The sequence below is a fragment of the Cherax quadricarinatus genome, chromosome 37, assembly GCF_038502225.1.
Source record: "Cherax quadricarinatus isolate ZL_2023a chromosome 37, ASM3850222v1, whole genome shotgun sequence".
In the NCBI taxonomy this organism is placed as follows: Eukaryota; Metazoa; Arthropoda; class Malacostraca; order Decapoda; family Parastacidae; genus Cherax; species Cherax quadricarinatus.
The window spans coordinates 15,729,917-15,752,455 of NC_091328.1; the positions used below are offsets into that span (position 1 = coordinate 15,729,917).

General features: G+C 38.8%; 1 protein-coding gene across 1 annotated transcript in view; it reads left to right on the forward strand.

The window, feature by feature from the left end:
* The window catches only part of LOC128704202 (uncharacterized), a 396,156-nt gene that overhangs the window by 194,256 nt on the left and 179,361 nt on the right, over positions 1-22,539 (forward strand). Inside the window, exons 17-19 of the mRNA XM_070091735.1 lie at positions 1,628-1,750; positions 3,566-3,685; positions 9,174-9,293. Coding sequence (XP_069947836.1) covers positions 1,628-1,750; positions 3,566-3,685; positions 9,174-9,293 — 363 coding nt within the window. The remainder of the gene's footprint in view (positions 1-1,627; positions 1,751-3,565; positions 3,686-9,173; positions 9,294-22,539) is intronic.

A 22,539-nucleotide genomic window follows, 5' to 3' on the forward strand; every position in this document is an offset into this window, starting at 1 on the left:
ATTAAATCGTCATGCAACTTCCTAGCCTTTTCACATATGATCGCTTGAGAGACGCTATCTCCTGCTAGCTGTTTTTCATTTATCCACACCAATAAGAGTCTCTCAACATCTTCCATCACTTGCGATCTTTGTTTCGAAAACACAGTTAAACCTTTGGCAACAACAGCTTCCTTGATTGCCGTTTTCTTGCCCACAATAGAAGCGATGGTTGATTTTGGTTTCTTGTACAACCTGACCAGGTCGGTGATACGTACTCCACTTTCATACTTATCAATGATCTCTTTCTTCATTTCAATGGGTATTCTTACCCTTTGAGGTGTAGGGTTGGCACTAGAAGCTTTCTTGGGGCCCATGGTCACTTATTTTCCACAAACAGCACCGAAAACACTGTAATAATACGAAATATTCCGAGTGTATGCTTGAATGTTACCGCGGAGGCTGGCTGGTAAACAATGGGACGGGCGGCACATGTGAGGCTGGCTGAGGGCGCACATTGGACGCGTCTTGGACGAAGGTCGCTGAGCGGGTTTTTGTCCACTATGCGGGGCAAAATTTTAGCGAACAAAGCGTTCGCTATGCGGATTGTTCGCTATGCAAGGCGTTCACTATGCGGGGGTCCACTGTACATGTATATGTACTTCTAAACTGTTGTATTTGGGCACCTCTGCAAAAACAGTTATTATGTGTGAGTGAGGTGAAAGTGTTGAATGATGAAAGTATTTTCTTTTTTGGGGATTTTCTTTCTCTTTGGGTCACCCTGCCTCGGTGGGAGATGGCCGACTTGTTGAAAAAAAAAAAAAAAAATTCAGGGAAACCGGTTATTTTTATATAGCCGGACTTGAGTCCTGGAAATGGGAAGTACAATGCCTACACTCTAAAGGAGGGGTTCGAGATATTGATGGTTTGGAGGGATATGTTGTGTATCTTTATACGTATATGCTTCTAAGCTGTTGTGTTCCGAGCACCTCTGCAAAAACAGTGATTATGTATGAGTGAGGTGAAAGAGTTGAATGATGATGAAAGTAGTATTTTCTTTTTGGGGATTTTCTTTCTTTTTGGGTAACCCTGCCTCGGTGGGAGATGGCCGACTTGTTAAAAAAAAAAAAAAAACTAAAAAGTCATTATTACAAACTTAATAATGTATGTTTGTATCATTAATTGTACTACCTAATATTCATAATAAGCAAACTTAATTACAAACTTAAAAATGTATGTTTGTATCATAAATTGTACTACCTCATATTAATAGAGTAAAATATTGAATATCTGTAATCTGCCACTCTTCACCTGTCTAGACTTGAGTAGTCTTTAAGTATTAGGTTATGTCTGCCCAAAATGCCTCAGCATCATAGTGGCTTTCTTTGTACCAATCAGATTATGAAGTGTAAACACACATTGTAACCTTAGCAAAGAAATAAAGTTTTGATTTTGATTTTTTATATAAAATTACATTACTGAATTTTTTTTAACACATCATCCATCTCCCACCGAGGTAAGGTGATCCGAAAAAGAGAGGGGTTACTAGCCTTTTGTTCCTGGCATTTTAGTCACTTCTTACAACATGCATGGCTTACAGAGGAAGGGTTCTTCTCCACTTCCCCATTGTAACATTTTTTTATTCCAACAGATGTGGATGAGTGTGAGGATAATAACTTTGGTTGCTCAGACATCTGTGTCAACACCCATGGTCATGCTCACTGTTCCTGCCCCATTGGCTTCAACCTTGCCCTTGACAAAAAGACTTGCCAAGGTTAGTCCTGAGTTATCATCACTACAGTCAGCTCTCTAAAATGGATGTTTCTATGTCCTTAATGTATAAATAATTAAATTATTTTGGCCTTCAGTTTCAACTAGACTATGGTAATATGCAGTGTTTCTTGGACACTGATCCTTGCATGTTAGTATTGTGTTATGGATGATTACAGATTTTATTCTCTACCTTTTTTGCATATTTGTATCACTAGTAGTGTTTCCAGTTTGCTTTACAAGGCATAAGACTTCACTGAAAAATAAGAACATTATCTAAATATCTGATGTAAACTAGACATATAAGAAATAAAAATGTCTTACTCTGCAACTATAGTACATTAAAAATCCTACAACTTCAGTAAGTCTGTACTTATGGTGGATAATGTGGTACAAATATAATGAAAAGAATTTGGAGTGTACCGATTAGCTGGACTTGAGTCCTGAAGATGGGAAGTACAGTGCTCTGAAGGATGGGTGGGGATATTTGCAGTTTTGAAATATAGTATTGGTGCCCCTCTGGCAAGACAGTGATGAAGTGAATGATGGTGAAAGTATTTCTTATTTTTTGGGCCACCCTTCCTTGGTGGGAAATGGCCAGTGTTAAAAAAAAAAAAATTGGAATGTAGAAATGACAATGATATGAGATCAAGGATATACTCCAGGAGGGGTTGTTGAGGTGATTTAAGCATGTAGAGAGGATGTAGAGAGAGAGAATGATGAAGAGGGTGTATAAATCTGGGGTGGAGTGTAGGAGGTGAAATTATCTAGGGAACAGTTGGAGAGAGGAGGTAAAGAAAGCTTTGAGTTTCAGAGGCTTGAGCATCCAGCAGGCTTGTACGAGTATTTTAGAAGTGAATGGAGACAAGTGGTCTTAAATAAACGTGTTGTTAGAGTGAAAGCACATAACATTTATGAAGCAATTCAGGGAAACCAGTTATCCAGACTTGAGTTGTGTAGTCAGAAAAGGTAGCACTTACACTCTGAAGGAGGAGTGGGGATGTGACATTTATGATGTCAGCACACTTCTGGCAATACAGCAGTTAAATGAATGATGGTGAATATGTTAACTTCTTTGGGCCACCCTGCCTTGGTGGGAAATGGGCATTGAGGCAAAAAAAAAAAAAAAAAAAAAAAAAAAAAAAAAAAAAAAAAGTTCCTGTAGTTACAACGAATTCCAAAATTGTTAAACTAACATTGTTATAATGTAAAATAAATCTTTTATTATGCTACCTGTATCAGTGGTTTTAACTAATAAAGTTATATTTAAAATAAGGAAAATGCACAGTGTTCTTGTTCATTATTGTATGAAGTTTAACATTTGTGCATTACTTGAAATAAAAATTCCTTCATATGTCTGTTTTGATTCATTGTATTGTGGATGGTATCCAAAACAATATTGTATCTTAGTTTATTCCCTACAAATTCATAAAGGTAAAGCAAAGAGTTAAAATTAGAGGAATGGTAAAGCTGCAAATTGTATAATTTATTGCAGTTTAGGCATTTTGTAGGATATTTTTTGTACTTAAGATTTGCATGCCTATAAATATACTTTATTGTTTTTAGTACTTTTGAAGTTTTCTTATTGTTTTTTTCCCTTCACATATCTTTAATTAAAGTGTATTGCATTACATATGGTATCCATTATTTATCCTCAGGCTTCTTTTCCAATCTCCTAAGTCATGGACCGGGCCGTGGGGGCGTTGACCCCTAGAGTACCCTCCAGGTAGATAGGTAAAATTCCCAGTGTGTTTAACTGTTCATTGTAGCATTTTTCTTCCTTGTAACAATAGAATGTCTTCTCTGCAACTTTGTGTAGATATTGACGAGTGCTCCAAGGACCATGACTGTTCTCATGGCTGCGACAATACTGATGGATCTTTCAGCTGCACCTGTCCTGATGGTTTCAAGTTAGCACATAATTTAATAACTTGTGTAGGTAAGTATCAGATGTTATTCACTATGTTTATTAATGAAAACTTTCACAATTCTTGGGTTTCCCAGTCCTATTTTGGTTTTGTTAAATATCAAGACTGTACCCTTATTTTAGTTAATGGAATTTCAAAAGTTCTAAAACTCTTACAAATATTTACTTGATATTCATGTTTTGACAGGAAACTGCTGCAGATTTTTTTCATTCATATTTATTCTTGTAGATGGCATGATTCTGTACTATTTCTTACTAATTACAAAAATGTTCTTTGGAAAAATGTTTATGCTGTATGTTTCCCAAATTTTATATTATTTTCTGGGAAGAACCTTATAATTATTGCACCCTATTTATTAGCCTATGCACATTCCAGAAAAAAACACACACATGCTCCCCAACCCATGCATCTCTCCATATCATTCACCTTAAATTTATACTCTACATCTTTAGGATCTTGTAATATAATCCTCTTGTCTATATGATGTTTTATGGAGCTGTACTCACTTCCTTAATCTCCAAACCTCAGTGTTGTATTTGGTAATTTCCTGTAGGGTGAGCATTGCTTCTCTGCACATAAAACTGTTTTTGTGTACTAAAGAAATCATTGAGATTCTTCTTGCTAGAATGAAAGGTTTTTATCACTTTTTTGTTTATTCTTTCCGCTACTAATCCATGGTTTGATAGGCCATGTGTTGTAGAAATTCAAGTGTGGAATTTAGTAGCTAACCATTGATTGTAATTTTTTTTATTTAACACATTGGCCAGCTCCCACCAAGGTAGGGTGACCTGATAAAAAAACACTTCTTTTTTACATTTAGTAATTTATACAGGAGGAGTTACAGCCCCTTGCTCCTGGCATTTTTGTTGCATGACTTGTGAAAGAAGGATTCTTTCTCCACTTTCCCATGGAGTTGAGAGGAAGTAAATAAGAACAAGAACCATTAAGAAAATAGAAGAAACACAGATGGGTGTGTATACACATACATGTACATGATTGTATAGTGACACCTAAGTGTAAGCGGAGGTAGCAAGATGTACCTGTTATGTATCTTGTATGTTTCAAATCAAATCAAATCAAAACTTTATTTATTTGCTAAGGTTACAGTGTGTTTGCATTTCATAATTTGATTGGTACAAAGAAAGCCACTTTCATACCAAGGCATTTCGGGCAGACTTAACCTAATACACCTACCATCCGACTTATGACCTGCTCGACATACGTCCACTCGACTTACGTCCACTCGACTTACGACCGTGCATCTGGCAGCTGGGCTGGGCCGGCTGATGCACACCGCTGTACAATATTTGACAATACTCGCAGCGGCAAATACGTCATAAAGGCAGCATCAGTTTTAGTAACCCTACCCTATCAGCAGCATCATACTGTATTAACTGTACTAACCGGACAGTAAATTTCACAATGGCCCCTAAGATGAAGTCTGAATCTTGCACTGGAGATTGTGGCAAGAAAGGCTCTTACTCTCCAACTCTCTATTTGTTTTCACTGTTGCACATAAACCTGTCTGTATCTGTCTGCCTGTATATCTGTGTCTGTCTGTATCTCTGTGTGCCTGTTTGTCTGTCTATCTGTGTGTGTGTGTCTTTCTGTGTGTCTGTCTGTCTACCTGTGTGTCTGTCTTTCTGTCTGCTTGTCTGTCTCAGAGCCACTCATTAAGAGTGTAATTGGTCTTGAAGATGCCATATTAATAATGATAATAACACAATAATAATCACTGAGGCACATTAAATGTGTATAAAATGTTAATATAGACATTTGGCTTAATCCATCTATGATTTTTTTTCAAAATTATATAATAAACATGCTACATAACATGTAACATATAAATTAACAAATATGAGATTTTTTCTGGTCAGCTTGACAGAGTGAACAAAAACCATTCGTGTCTGGGATGGTAACAACAACAACAACGACGTTTGTTTACAAAACTCGCGAACCTTCTACCCTCTCATTCTCTCTCATTTAATCTTGTTTACTCACCTCTCACTCTACGTTAAGACTACAGATATTTTAAGGTAAGTAATGAGTGGACACGATTGTTATATTATAGTTTAATAATAATATTATTATTCTTCTTTCTTTCAACACACCAACCATATCCCACCAAGGCGGGGTGGCCTAAAAAGAAAAACGAAAGTTTCTCTTGAAAATTTAGTAATTTATGTGGGAGAAGGGGTTACTAGCCCCTTGCTTCCGGCATTTTAGTCGCCTCTTACAACACGCATGGCTTACGGAGGAAGAATTCTGTTCCACTTCCCCATGGAGAAATATTATTATTATTAGTACATATGTATTATTGTAATAATAATAATTATTATTATTTTTTTTTTTTCAACAAGTCGGCCGTCTCCCACCGAGGCAGGGTGACGAGACTGCCGACTTGTTGGAAAAAAAAAAAAAAAAAATTAATAATAATTATTATTATTACAATAATACATATGTACTAATAATAATATTTCTCCATGGGGAAGTGGAACAGAATTCTTCCTCCGTAAGCCATGCGTGTTGTAAGAGGCGACTAAAATGCCGGGAACAAGGGGCTAGTAACCCCTTCTCCCATATAAATTACTAAATTTTCAAGAGAAACTTTCGTTTTTCTTTTTGGGCCACCCTGCCTTGGTGGGATATGGGATATTATTAATATTATTATTAATTTAGGGCACTGGAGCACAGATCCACTGTATAGCACTTTGTCTGGATTTTTTTGGGTTATCCTAGGTAATTTATACTATGTATGATAACTTTAGTTACGTGTACCTGTGAGAGAGAGAGAGAGAGAGAGAGATACAGAGAGAGAGAGAGAGAGAGAGAGAGAGAGAGAGAATACAGAGAGAGAGACAGCCACATTCAGTCAGCCAGCCAGTCAGCCAACCAGCCAGCCAACCAACCAACCACCTACCCACCCACCCGGATACGCATTACACATGTTCCAGAGTTGTTTCTCTTTACTTAGGGTATAGGTTATACTACATTCTGGCAGGATGACGCTACCAGTGGTATTCTCCCATTCCACTGTGTCAACAATACATAAAGATAACAGTAACATATGATACTGTATGCGATGTAAAATTTATAATACAGTTCACTACCATGTATACATTATATACAGTATGTAAATAATTAAAATATAACAATAGAAGTAAATTATGGTAAAAAGAATGAAATAATGGTTGTACATTACAGTACTATGTAGGTAGCTTATATAGGAAAGGTTTGACGTTATGCCCTACCCAGTATGTCGGCAATTTTCAAAGGTTCGACTTACGTCCATTTTGACTTACGACCGGTTGGTCGGAACCAAGCTTGGTCGTAAGTCAGATGGTAGGTGTACTTAGACTATAGACTACTTAAATCTAGACAGGTAAAGAGTGGTAGATTACGAATACAGTGGTACCTCTGTATACGTCCACTTTGGAATAAGTCCAACTTGGTATATGTCCTGTGTGGACTCGAAAATTTTTGCTTGGTATACGACCTTTGTTTGGAATATGACTCACGTGCTAGAACTTGTATGGGTCAAAATGAGTCATGACACCGCGTGCTACCCTTGTTTACTTCTCTCTCGAGACAAAGCCATGACTGCCCACTAGCATCATTATGCTCGTTGCTACCATTCAGTGAACAACCCACTCTATAACTGTGAATTTTCATGTGATTGTGTGTTTTTTCATATAAATTTTTAGTAAATTCATTAACCATGAGTTCTAAGAAAGTTAATGAGAAGAGCCAAGCAACAAAGAAAATGGTTAGGATCATCATCATGGAGGTGCAAGAAGAGATTGTTGAAAAGTATGAAGGTGGCATGAGTATCCAGGACTTGGCTGCTGCATACTTTATGCTGAGAACAACAGTATCTGCGATTGTGAAAAACAAAGATATTATTAAATCGGCTAACGTTGTGAAGGGGGTGAAATCAATTACCAAACAAAGATCAGGGACATTAGAGCATGTTGAAAAATTGCTTTTGATCTGGATAACAGAAAAACAGTGTGCCGGCGATACCGTATCAGAGGCAATGATTTGCGAAAAGGCAAAACTGATGTATGCCAATCAGGAACGCGAGAAGGAGGAGCACAAGAGTAAGATGGATGCACTCTCTTCAGGCTCGGATGGACATCAAAAACTTTTGCAGAGCAGTACCACCCCAATAAAGCCCAAACAAGCTGTATTAACATTGTCTGGAATGACCAGACAGTCACATTTCCGAAACATCCTGAGGAGAAGGCAGAAGCAAAGTTCTTTGGACAGATTTTAAGTAAAAGTCAAACTTAGTGAGCTTCAGCCAGGTCCAGATAGAGAAAAGAGAAGGGGATTCTCCTTCCAAGCAATAACAGTTCCTCCTCCTCCTCCTCCTCCTCCTCCTCCTCCTCCCTTCTCAGCACTATCCTAGTAGGCACCTGACTCTTTTCAGCAAAGTAAAGTGAGGTTAAATTTGCATTTATTTCATCAAATTCTTTTGTATTTATGTATGTATTTTAGTATTAAGCGGTGTTTAAATTACATATTTTAGTATTAAGCAGTGTTTAAATTATTTTATAGAACCCCATCAATATATACTGTAATATGCCAATAGCAATAGGATTTTTTCATGGGAACGGATTAATTGTTTTCCTTATATTTCTTATGGGAAAATTTGTTTGGTGTACATCCTGTTTGGTATAAGTCCAAGGTCCTGGAACGGAATAAGGACATATACCAAGGTACCACTGTATTCAATATTTTGAGACAGAAAGACACCAGCAATCCTACTACTGTGTAAAACAGTTACAGGTTTCTGTTTCATACTTACTTGGCAGGATGGTAGTACCTCCCTGGGTAGTTTCTGTCTACCAACCTTCTTCCTATAAAAAATCCTGCAAAGACTGTTATTTGCAAAGGACATTTTTGTTAGAGGTGTGTGGTAAACTCGTCTTCATGCTGTAAATGCAGGTTGATCTCTTTCCAAGAATTTCTTACTAAACTTCTGCCAGTTTTCCTTTTGTCCTCCTCTAGCATTCTAATGGCTTTATAGTTTCTTTTCTCTGGTAGACCTAAATTCTCTGGCACTGTTTTCTTCTAAATATATTTCTAGCCTTCTTCATCATGTTCCTCCATTCAGTCCTCTGCTTCACTTCATTACAAAAATGCTGGCTCACAAAGTTATAAAAACCAAGTGGTAGGATGGTAAATAGTAACTATTCAGGGAGGTGCTACCATCTTACCATTAGTAGGAATTGAAATCCTTTTAAAAGTTTTGTATTCTGGTAGGATTGCTGGTCTTTTCTTTGTATTTCTTGAACATGTAAGATTTCAGGTAAACCTTAAAAACATCTGTTTATAATCAGTATACACTTATCTTTATGTTCCTGTGTTTCTTGATGATTCTTTTTATTTCTGTAACATTGTCTTTCCAATTTAGGAGGCATAGTCAGCTTAATCTCTGTCCCTTAATATTTACAAGAAATCTCTAAATTGTTTTCTATATAATTTTATGTATAGATATTGATGAGTGCTCTGAGCCCCATGATTGTTCCCATGGATGTGAGAACACTGAGGGATCCTTCACCTGTACCTGTCCTGAGGGTCTTACACTAGCACCAGATCTCATCACTTGCACAGGTATGTAGCATCCCATCCTTTTAACATCCCAACTCCTTAAACCAGTTCTGTTCGCAGATGACACTACATATGTCTACTCCCATTCAGACCCAGCTGTACTTAGAAACACTGTAAACAATGAACTGCTAAAGATATATACTTGGATGATGACTAACAAACTCACTCTCAACATAGACAAAACATACTTCATGCTGTTTGGCAACAGAGCCTCAGATATCCAACTTAACATATTGTTAAATGGTTCCCCTATATCAAGACACATGGAGGGCAAATTTCAAGGTCTTCTCCTTGACTGTAATCTTAACCCTTTCAGTGTCCGTCCCGTAGATCTACGGCTGTACGTTCAGGGTCCAAACCGTAGATCCACGCCAAAATTCTAGCGGCATCAAATTTAGCACGAAAAGGCTGGTAGGCCTACATGTGAGAGAACGGGTCTGTGTGGTATGTGCGCGTGCCGTAAACAAAAATTCTAGGCGCCCACATAGCATTGTGGGAATGCCGGCTCAGTTACCTTTGTTCACCATGCCTCATCGCAAGGCAGCTCTCACTCCAAGGAAAATTGGGACTCTCCTCTTCCTATCTGATAGTTCTGACTCTGATTGAAGTGGAAATGAAGATGAATTCTTTGGCTCTGATCAGTTAGTGACCGAAAGGAATGACCAGGATATTGATAATAGTGCAGAAAACCCTGACGATCCTCAACCTTCTACCTCTGGTGTGGGCACTCCTCAGTCACGGTCAGTAGTACCTCATCGCAAGAGAAAACTATTATTTTCGCGTGGCCAGGCCTCTGACTTCAGTAATAATGATGGTAGTGACGTAGATTGTGATTTTATTGGTCTTGACGATCATTCGAGTAGTGATAGTGAGGAAACGTATTCACCAGTGAAGCGTCGGTATATACACCACTGCATGCGCTTGGGTAGTGTTCCCTATGCAGTGCCCAGGGGACGAAGTACATCCTGGAGTACATCCCGTGGCCCTACACCAGGAATAGACAGTGAAAGTGAGGATGATGTGGCTACACTTGGCATGGATAGACCACAGGCATCAGTTGGTGGTGGTAGTGGTGATGGTAGTGCCACGGCCATGCGTGACTCACCAGCCCAGGCTGGGACCCACGCTGCTGACTCCTCAGTTCAAGGACAAAGCGGAGTGTCAGCCACGAGCCCACCACAACTAACCGCACAACCAGCCTATGATGTCCAGTATCCACCAGCAAACTGCATCTGGGATTGGCAGCAAAATCTAAATTTTGTTCCCAAGCCCCACCACTTTGATGACTCTCAAAGTGGAATTCTACCTACTTGTCCCCTTGGAACCATGGCCAATGAACTGGAATTCTTTGACCAGCCCTTGATGGAAACTATTGTCAGGAAAAGTAACAAGTATTTTGAGTACACCATGGCAAATACGATCATATCGCCACAGTCAACACTACACTTGTGGAAAGAGACAACTGTTGCAGAAATGTATTTGCTTTTTGCAGCAATAATGCTTATGCCTCATGTCTATAAGCATAATATAAAAACATACTGGTCCACAGATCGGCTAATTTCTACCCCGGTCTTCAGTGAAATCATCCCAGTGAGCAGGTTTATCTTACTGTTATGTATGTTGCACTTCTCTGACAAAACCAGGCCTGACAGAAGTGACAGGTTATACAAGATTAGAAATGTTTTTATGTATCTGAAACAAAAGTTCAACATGTACTTTTATCCATTCAAGAATCTTGAAATTGACGAGTCTTTGATTTTGTTCAAAGGTAGACTGTCGTTCAAGCAGTATATACCGAGCAAGAGGAAACACTTTGGTATAAAACTGTTTGTACTCTGTGACTGTGACAGTGGCCTGGTATTGGATATTGTTGTATGTTGGATGTAAAACATTGAAAGATACCAGGATGTTACTGGGTATCTCAGGTGACGTAGTGAGAAGTATGATGGCACCTTATCTTCGTAAGGGGCATACATTATATACCGATAACTGGTACACAAGCCCTTTACTCAGTGATTTCTTGCGAGTGAACAAGACAGATGTGTGTGGCACAGTGTGTTCTAATCATAAATATATGCACAGGTTCAACGCAGGTGCTCGTGGTGATGAGGTGCAGGTATTTACTGCCAATGACATCATGGCATTACGGTGGCATGACAAACGAGATGTCACATTGTTGACAACCATTCACAGTAACAAAATGCAAGACAGTGGCAAAGTTGATAGAATGACTAATGAACATATTCGAAAACCAGCGACCGTGATTGATTATGCATAAAACATGGCTTTGTTGATTGTGTTCGTAAGAGTTACAAGTAGTACATGAAACTTTTCTTCCATCTCATGGACATTTCAATGCTCAATGCATATAATATGTACCAAATGAAGACTGGCAACAGACCACCGTATGGTGAATATTGTTTGTCTGTTGTCAGACAACTCATAATGAAGCACCAGGTAACAACACCTGCTATACAACAAGGTCCTCGAACTCCTCAGAATATACCCAAGCGTTTGAGGAGGGAAGGTGATCATTTCATAATACAGCTTCCTGCAACTAAGAAGAAATTTGCTCAGAAGAGATGTTTGTCTGTGCACAAACAAAACGATGGCAACAAAGACGCAAAGACACTTGGTTATGTGCGAGAAATGTAAGGTACCTCTGTGCATGGTGCCTTGTTTCAAGGAGTTCCACATGCGCCAGCAGTTCTGAAAACATGTCCAGTGATTGTAAATGTGTAAATATATGATAGAACATTAGTATTATACAAGTTTTGTGCATGTTTATTGTAATAAACAAAAGTGGTAAACAATAATATGATAATAACTTTAGTGCAGTTATTGTGTTCAATACAGTGAGTTTATATATATACATTATATACAGTATTGGTCTCTAATTAGTAGGAAAAGAAAAAAATTAGAAAAGAAAAAAACTACAAAAGTAAAGTAATGCACGTATGTGGAAATCATCGGTGTTGCCGCCACCCGGTCATTTTGGGTCAACTTCTCGGCACTGTATCTCGGTAAGTACTGATCAGAATTTTTTTTTGTTTTATTACCTTCACACAAATATACTCTTTAATTCTGTAAGATTTTTTTTTTTTTTTTTTTTTTTTTTTTTTTTTTTTTTTTTTTTTTTTTCAAAAATTTTTTAGACACTGGGGCACCACTTCAGATTTTGGCCTTGGACCCTGAAAGGGTTAAATTTCAATCCCATACCCATCATATAGCCAAGAGAATTTCAAAATCAGTAGGAATCCTTTCCAAGATACGATACTATGTACCACAAATGACTCTCCTTACCCCGTGCCACTCTATATCCTTACCTCGCCTATGGTATTTGTGCCTGGGGCTCAACCACAGCCAACCACCTTAGACCCTTAACCCTTTGACTGTTGCAGGCCCCTTTCTGAAACTGTCATTCTATGTCGATAAATTTTTGGAAAAAAAAAAAAAATATTTTTTCTTACGAAATGATAGAAAATCTTTTCCCGATGGCAATGACACCAAAAGTATGAAATTTGGTCGATAACTCACATAATTATGCTCCCGCGAAGTTAGCGCTCTTGGCGACATATATGTATTGGCGATTTCGCCGACTTTGAGCCCTGTTTCTAGCCAATTCCATTGTTCTAGTTGACCAAACTCATAGCTATTTCTTTAGAACTCCGTTTTATCTATCAGTTGAGTACAAGAAACTGCCCATTTACCGATATGAACTACCCAATAAAGTACTCAGAAATTGGCAATTTGGCTAATTTCACACAAATTAAAAAAGATGCCAATTTCAAAATAGGGTCCAGAATAAACAATGTAGACATTCTTGGCACTCAAATAACATATCCTCTGTTCATTAGTCACGTCTCTAGGCCCCTCTTATATTACTATTGCTTTCTATTTTGATTTTTTATTCATACAAAAAAATACAAAATTTACTGGTATGCAGACTACTGCATTGTTGTAAAAATGGTATAAATAATATAAGTGTACTACTGAGAGCATATTAGACTTCCCAGTTGACGTGTATTGGACATGTGGTGTGATTTGCTTACTCCTGAACATTGGTAAAAATCGAACATTTCCACTACTTTGAGCTCAATTTCAAGGTCGTTTTCATCGTGAAAGTAATCAAAATCATCTCTATTTCTGTAATATGTTTTCCATTTTATCACTTGAGACCATGAAAACGAGAATACAATGATAAATACTATAGGAAAATACACCTCAAAGTCGGCGTTTTAATCCAAAAAAACGGTCAGTTTTTTTTTCTCATTACGCACTGCATGCTGCAGGATTTTTTTATGTGATGCATACTGACCACACAGACCCATTCTCTCACATGTGGGCCTACCAGCTTTCTCCCGCTTGATTTGAAGCCGCTAGAATTTTCGCATATTAATACGTCAGAAACAGTGGCACGTAAGACATATATATACGACGTAAACAGTCAAAGGGTTAATAATCCAACAAAAAGTTGCTGTGCAGGTGATGACCAGCTCCTGTGCTAGACAGCACACCCCACCACTTTTCAAGACTCAACTTGCTAAATATACAAGACATACGCTTTTTTTATTGTTCCTACTACATATACAGAACATTAAACTCCACTGTAAACCCTCCCCTAAAACTACTCCTTGACAGTTACAACAGAATGCACAGCTACAATACAAGGCATAAGGCACTTTCCAACATCCCTCGAGTCAGTCTCTCACTATGCAAGAATGTTATGCACATAAAAGGCCTGAAGATCTGGAACTCGCTACCGGAACAGGTCAAGGATCCCCTGACAGCTTATAAAGTTAGGGCTTTGCTAAAAAATCATCTTAACTCAAAATATTAACCAAATCAACCAAAACATCTGCTAACTAGTTTTTATTATGTGACCTCTAGGCTCTTAATTCTGCCAATCCATAAAATCATCGTATTTCTCAATACTAACCAAATTGGCCAAAACATCTGCTGATTAGTTTCATTATGTGAACTCCTGGCTTTTAATTCTGCCATTCCATAAAATATTACCACCTGCACCATTACCTGTAAAGTAGATTTTGTATGCAATTTCAAGATTATTTTACCAAACCCTACTCCACCTTACTACCTCTCACTTGTATTAAGTTTAAATAAGGCGTCAGTGGATAAGGACGTGCAGCAGACGAGGGCATAGTCACTGGTAGGCGGGATTTCCCAGTGGAAGTAGGTCGTTCCCAAAGAGATGGATTAGTTGTAGCAGCTGTGAAGAAGGTCTTGTAGATGTCCTCTGAACCAAGATTCCATGATGTTGCAGTGTCTGACAAGTTGTGCAAGAAAGGTATGAAATACCGACAATATGAATGTTAAGACATGTGTGCAACCTCTGGATATCTTTATTGTAGACGTTTCGCCATCCAGTGGCTTTATCAATAGAGATTCTAGGACATAATTGGAAGACAGTAGAACTATATACAAAAGATGAGGTAATCAGTCCCTCAGCCTTGGAGTTAGTGTTCACAGCATCGTGGTGGAGGAGAATCTGGAGCAAAGGCAAGAAGACTGGCAGTTATATAGGCGTCAGTGGATAAGGACGTGCAGCAGACGAGGGCATAGTCACTGGTAGGCGGGATTTCCCAGTGGAAGTAGGTCCTTCCCAAAGAGATGGGTTAGTTGTCAGTATTTTATACCTTTCTTGCACAACTTGTCAGACACTGCAACATCATGGAATCTTGGTTCAGAGGGCATCTACAAGACCTTCTTCACGGCTGCTACAACTAACCCATCTCTTTGGGAAGGACCTACTTCCACTGGGGAATCCAGCCTACCAGTGACTATGCCCTCGTCTGCTGCACATCCTTATCCACTGATGCCTATATAACCGCCAGTCTTCTTGCCTTTGCTCCAGATTCTCCTCCACCACAAAGTTTAAATAAGATTGTAAAACAGTTAACCACAATTACTTGTCAAGTTTTAAGTATAGTTACTATGTACTATTATCTTATCTAGTTTTAATTAGTTACTATGTATTAGGATTAGTTTGCTCGAAATGCATCGGCATGATAGTGGCTATCTTTGTACTTAGCAAATCAAAATTGTAATTACACATTGTAACCTTTACAAAGAAATATACACCTACCATCCGACTTACGACCGAGTTCGGTTCCGAGAAACTGGTCGTAAGTCGAAATGGTCGTAAGTCAAACTTTACTACTGAATATCAATAAAACATTTTTGTAATGACTTTATTTTATTGTTTTATTTTGGTATTTCATGTTTTACTTTGCTTTTTATGCTGTTAGTTATTATTTTTTTTTTTATTATCACACCGGCCGATTCCCACCAAGGCAGGGTGGCCCGAAAAAGAAAAACTTTCACCATCATTCACTCCATCACTGTCTTGCCAGAAGGGTGCTTTACACTACAGTTTTTAAACTGCAACATTAACACCCCTCCTTCAGAGTGCAGGCACTGTACTTCCCATCTCCAGGACTCAAGTCCGGCCTGCCGGTTTCCCTGAATCCCTTCATAAATGTTACTTTGCTCACACTCCAACAGCACGTCAAGTATTAAAAACCATTTGTCTCCATTCACTCCTATCAAACACGCTCACGCATGCCTGCTGGAAGTCCAAGCCCCTCGCACACAAAACCTCCTTTACCCCCTCCCTCCAACCCTTCCTAGGCCGACCCCTACTCCGCCTTCCTTCCACTACAGACTGATACACTCTTGAAGTCATTCTGTTTCGCTCCATTCTCTCTACATGTCCGAACCACCTCAACAACCCTTCCTCAGCCCTCTGGACAACAGTTTTGGTAATCCCGCACCTCCTCCTAACTTCCAAACTACGAATTCTCTGCATTATATTCACACCACACATTGCCCTCAGACATGACATCTCCACTGCCTCCAGCCTTCTCCTCGCTGCAACATTCATCACCCACGCTTCACACCCATATAAGAGCGTTGGTAAAACTATACTCTCATACATTCCCCTCTTTGCCTCCAAGGACAAAGTTCTTTGTCTCCACAGACTCCTAAGTGCACCACTCACTCTTTTTCCCTCATCAATTCTATGATTCACCTCATCTTTCATAGACCCATCCACTGACACGTCCACTCCCAAATATCTGAATACGTTCACCTCCTCCATACTCTCTCCCTCCAATCTGATATTCAATCTTTCATCACCTAATCTTTTTGTTATCCTCATAACCTTACTCTTTCCTGTATTCACCTTTAATTTTCTTCTTTTGCACACCCTACCAAATTCATCCACCAATCTCTGCAACTTCTCTTCAGAATCTCCCAAGAGCACAGTGTCATCAGCAAAGAGCAGCTGTGACAACTCCCACTTTGTGTGTGATTCTTTATCTTTTAACTCCACGCCTCTTGCCAAGACCCTCGCATTTACTTCTCTTACAACCCCATCTATAAATATATTAAACAACCACGGTGACATCACACATCCTTGTCTAAGGCCTACTTTTACTGGGAAAAAATTTCCCTCTTTCCTACATACTCTAACTTGAGCCTCACTATCCTCGTAAAAACTCTTCACTGCTTTCAGTAACCTACCTCCTACACCATACACTTGCAACATCTGCCACATTGCCCCCCTATCCACCCTGTCATACGCCTTTTCCAAATCCATAAATGCCACAAAGACCTCTTTAGCCTTATCTAAATACTGTTCACTTATATGTTTCACTGTAAACACCTGGTCCACACACCCCCTACCTTTCCTAAAGCCTCCTTGTTCATCTGCTATCCTATTCTCCGTCTTACTCTTAATTCTTTCAATTATAACTCTACCATACACTTTACCAGGTACACTCAACAGACTTATCCCCCTATAATTTTTGCACTCTCTTTTATCCCCTTTGCCTTTATACAAAGGAACTATGCATGCTCTCTGCCAATCCCTAGGTACCTTACCCTCTTCCATACATTTATTAAATAATTGCACCAACCACTCCAAAACTATATCCCCACCTGCTTTTAACATTTCTATCTTTATCCCATCAATCCCGGCTGCCTTACCCCCTTTCATTTTACCTACTGCCTCACGAACTTCCCCCACACTCACAACTGGCTCTTCCTCACTCCTACAAGATGTTATTCCTCCTTGCCCTATACACGAAATCACAGCTTCCCTATCTTCATCAACATTTAACAATTCCTCAAAATATTCCTTCCATCTTCCCAATACCTCTAACTCTCCATTTAATAACTCTCCTCTCCTATTTTTAACTGACAAATCCATTTGTTCTCTAGGCTTTCTTAACTTGTTAATCTCACTCCAAAACTTTTTCTTATTTTCAACAAAATTTGTTGATAACATCTCACCCACTCTCTCATTTGCTCTCTTTTTACATTGCTTCACCACTCTCTTAACTTCTCTCTTTTTCTCCATATACTCTTCCCTCCTTGCATCACTTCTACTTTGTAAAAACTTCTCATATGCTAACTTTTTCTCCCTTACTACTCTCTTTACATCATCATTCCACCAATCGCTCCTCTTCCCTCCTGCACCCACTTTCCTGTAACCACAAACTTCTGCTGAACACTCTAACACTACATTTTTAAACCTACCCCATACCTCTTCGACCCCATTGCCTATGCTCTCATTAGCCCATCTATCCTCCAATAGCTGTTTATATCTTACCCTAACTGCCTCCTCTTTTAGTTTATAAACCTTCACCTCTCTCTTCCCTGATGCTTCTATTCTCCTTGTATCCCATCTACCTTTTACTCTCAGTGTAGCTACAACTAGAAAGTGATCTGATATATCTGTGGCCCCTCTATAAACATGTACATCCTGAAGTCTACTCAACAGTCTTTTATCTACCAATACATAATCCAACAAACTACTGTCATTTCGCCCTACATCATATCGTGTATACTTATTTATCCTCTTTTTCTTAAAATATGTATTACCTATAACTAAACCCCTTTCTATACAAAGTTCAATCAAAGGGCTCCCATTATCATTTACACCTGGCACCCCAAACTTACCTACCACACCCTCTCTAAAAGTTTCTCCTACTTTAGCATTCAAGTCCCCTACCACAATTACTCTCTCACTTGGTTCAAAGGCTCCTATACATTCACTTAACATCTCCCAAAATCTCTCTCTCTCCTCTGCATTCCTCTCTTCTCCAGGTGCATACACGCTTATTATGACCCACTTCTCGCATCCAACCTTTACTTTAATCCACATAATTCTTGAATTTACACATTCATATTCTCTTTTCTCCTTCCATAACTGATCATTTAACATTACTGCTACCCCTTCCTTTGCTCTAACTCTCTCAGATACTCCAGATTTAATCCCATTTATTTCCCCCCACTGAAACTCTCCTACCCCCTTCAGCTTTGTTTCGCTTAGGGCCAGGACATCCAACTTCTTTTCATTCATAACATCAGCAATCATCTGTTTCTTGTCATCCGCACTACATCCACGCACATTTAAGCAACCCAGTTTTATAAAGTTTTTCTTCTTCTCTTTTTTAGTAATTGTATACAGGAGAAGGGGTTAGTACTGTATTTTATACTGTAAGGATTAGGATAAACACTATGTACAACACAAATAGTTGTTTATTTCCCAGAAATTTGGCATAAAAAACACGGTCGTAAGTCGAGTGGTCGTAAGTCGAGCAGGTCGTAAGTCGGATGGTAGGTGTACTTTATTTTACTATAAGCAGCCATGTGGATTTCCCACATGCAATTTGCAGCAGATAGGTTAGGTTATCCTTCTCCATAAAAAATAACCATTTACAACATATCACAACAGAATAAATGTAAATACAGTGGACCCCCGAGTTTCGTGATTAATCCATTCCAGAGCGCCTGCCGAAATTCGAAATTCACGAAACTCGAAACCATTTTCCCCATAAGAAATTGTGGAAATAAAATTAATTCGTTCCAGACACCCAAAAATATTAAAATAAATTTTTTTTTTCAAATTAAATCAAGATTTATATACTGAAATCAATGAGAAATCAAGTACATGCATATAAAAAATATTAACATTACACTTACCTTTACTGAAGACTTCTGGGTGGATGGAAGACGGGAGGAGGGGATAGGAGGAAGGTGTACACTATTGTTTGAAAGGAGAATCTCCTTCCATTAGGACTTTAGGTAGCAAGTCCTTATCTGGGGTTACTTCCCTTCTTCTTTTAATGCCACTGGGAACAACTTGAGAGTCACTGGACCCCTGTCGTACAAAATATCTGTCCAGAGAGGTCTTTTTCTGGCGTTTCTTTAAGATTTTCCTGAAGTGGGACACAACACTGTCATAGTACATGTTGCAGATATGGCTTGTTTCAGCTTGGTCAGGGTGATACTTTTCAACAAAACTTTGCAACTCATTCCACATTCCACACATGTCCTTAATCACTGAAGAAGGAACCTCCTTCACTCTCTTTTCCTCCTCCTCTGAAGCAAGTTCCTCGGCTGTGGCCTGATGCTGTTCCAGTTGAAGCTCTTGCAGTTCGTCAGTGGTTAGCTCTTCCCTGTGGTCCTCCACTAACTCTTCCACATCTGTCACTCACCTCCAACCCCATGGACTTGCCCAATGCCACAACACCTTCCACGGCAGGCAGAGGGTCGGCAGGGACAGGGTCTGCCTCAAACCCTTCAAAATCCTTCTGGATCATGTTCCTCACTTTATTTACCAAAGGGCTTGCACTAGTTTTCCTTGGGTCCATGATGACTTATTTAGCAGTTGCAAGCACAAAAAACAATGGATTATTATGAAATGTATTGTATGAACCCACGAGATGATGGTCACGTGTTGGTAAAGAATGGCACACTGAGCATGAATGGCGTGGGAGACTGGCTTGGTGTGCGCGGTGATGGGCGGACGGATACCAGATGGTCGCCAAAACACGAGTCTAATCACGAAACTCGAGGCCAAATTTTGCCAAAAAAACTTGCCGAAGGTTGAATTTCATGAAAGTCGAGGCTGTCGAAACTCGAGGGTCTACTGTAAAAGATAAAGGGGTTAAAAAGTTGTGCTAAGCGAGTGGAAAACGGACCCCCACTGAGTGAGGTGTATATATATATGATCATCAAGTTTTCACTGTTTAAGATGCATTTATCAGTCTCCCATTTGACTTCTTTACAACAGTGAAATGATGTCTATAATTAAGAGGATGAGCTGTTCTTCAGTACTGTATGTGACTTTCCACTAAATAACTAATCAAATTGCAACAGATATTAGGTTCCTTCAGTTCAGGCTAACTGGGATATTTCTTTTGTAATAAATGTTAGAGAATAATGAAGGGTTCTGAAAAAAAAAATCTTTGATTTACTGACTCTAGCAGTAAATATTTAACTAGATGTTAGTCAGCTGTTGTTGTGGATATCTTGGAATGGTCAGATGCTTAGCTTGGGACACTTCTATAAGCCAAGAGCCTCTGGTTTCAAACATAGATATACCATAATATAGCATTAAATATGTTTTTGTATCTGTTAGCAAAAGACGTGCACTCGAAATTTTGTGTGCACTACGGACCCTGTCAAGAAATTTTTTTTTTCTTCAACAAGTCAGCCGTCTCCCGCCGAGGCAGGATGACCCAAAAAAGAAAGAAAATCCCCAAAAAGAAAATACTTTCATCATTATTCAACACTTTCACCTCACTCACACATAATCACTGTTTTTGCAGAGGTGCTCAGAATACAACAGTTTTGAAGCATATACGTAAAAAGATACACAACATATCCCTCCAAACTGCCAATATCCCAAACCCCTCCTTTAACCCTTTGACTGTCGCGGCCGTATATATACGTCTTACGAGGTACCGTGTTTGACGTATATATACTCATAAATTCTAGCGGCTTCAAATCAAGCAGGAGAAAGCTAGTAGGCCCACATGTGAGAGAATGGGTCTGTGTGGTCAGTGTGCACCATATAAAAAAAATCCTGGAGCACGCAGTGCATAATGGGGAAAAACAAACTGACCGTTTTTTTTTTAATTAAAATGCCGACTTTGTGGTCTATTTTCGTATAGTATTTATGGTTGTATTCTCGTTTTCTTGGTCTCATTTGATAGAATGGAAAACATATTATAGAAATAGAGGTGATTTTGATTGATTTTACTATAAAAAGAACCTGGAAATGGAGCTCAAAGTAGGGGAAATGTTTGATTTTTGCCAATGTTCAAAAGTAAACAAATGATGCCATTATCCAATAAATGTCCAACTAGCCATTCTAATATGCAGTCATGAATGGGTTGATGTTATTTATACAATTATTACAGTATTGCAGTAGTCTGCATAATAGTAAGTCTTCAATTTTTTGTTTGAATAAAAATTCAAAATAGAAAGCAAGAGTAATATCAGAGGGGCCTGGAGACATGACTGATGAACAAAGAAAATGTTATTTTAGAGCCAGGAATGTCTGCATTGTTCATTCTGGACCATATTTTGAAATTGTCATATTTTTTAGTTTTTGTGAAATAGGCCAAATTGCAAATTTCTGACCACATTATTAGGTAGTTGAAATCGGTAAATGGGCAGTTTCTTGTACTCAATCGATAGAAAAAATTGAGTTCTAAAGAAATAGCTATGAGTTTGGTCGACTGGAACAATGGAATTAGCCGAGAATAGGGCTCAAAGTGGGCGAAATCGCCGATTTGTAAACAGCGCCGAGGTCGCTAACTTCGCGAGAGCGTAATTCCGTCAGTTTTCCATCAAATTTCGTTTTTTTGGTGTCATTACAATCGGGAAAAGATTCTCTATCATTTCATAAGAAAAAATAATTTTTTTTTTTTTAAATTTTGCGACACCAGGAGACACCTCAGGATTGGGGGTTGCGACAGTCAAAGGGTTAAAGTGCAGGCATTGTACTTCCCATTTCCAGGACTCAAGTCTGGCTATATGAAAATAACCGGTTTCCCTGAATCCCTTCACTAAATATTACCCTGCTCACACTCCAACAACTCGTCAGGTCCCAAATACCATTCGTCTCCATTCGCTCCTATCTAACATGCTCATGCATGCTTGCGCTATAATTTCTGTAATTCCTCTGTATATAAATAAAAGTATTCTGATATTTATTAACTTAAGATATTCCATTTATCTGGGTAACTACACTTTATTCTTTGAATTCATACTTTTTTTAGTGGTTGATATTGGCATTGTTCTTCAGTTTGTTGTCCAACCATCCCTCTACCCCAATATTTTCCCTCTGATAGTGACCCTGACAGATCCTCCATACAGCATTATCTAGCATGATTTTCTGATACTTTACCTTCAAGCCTTCTTGAGACAT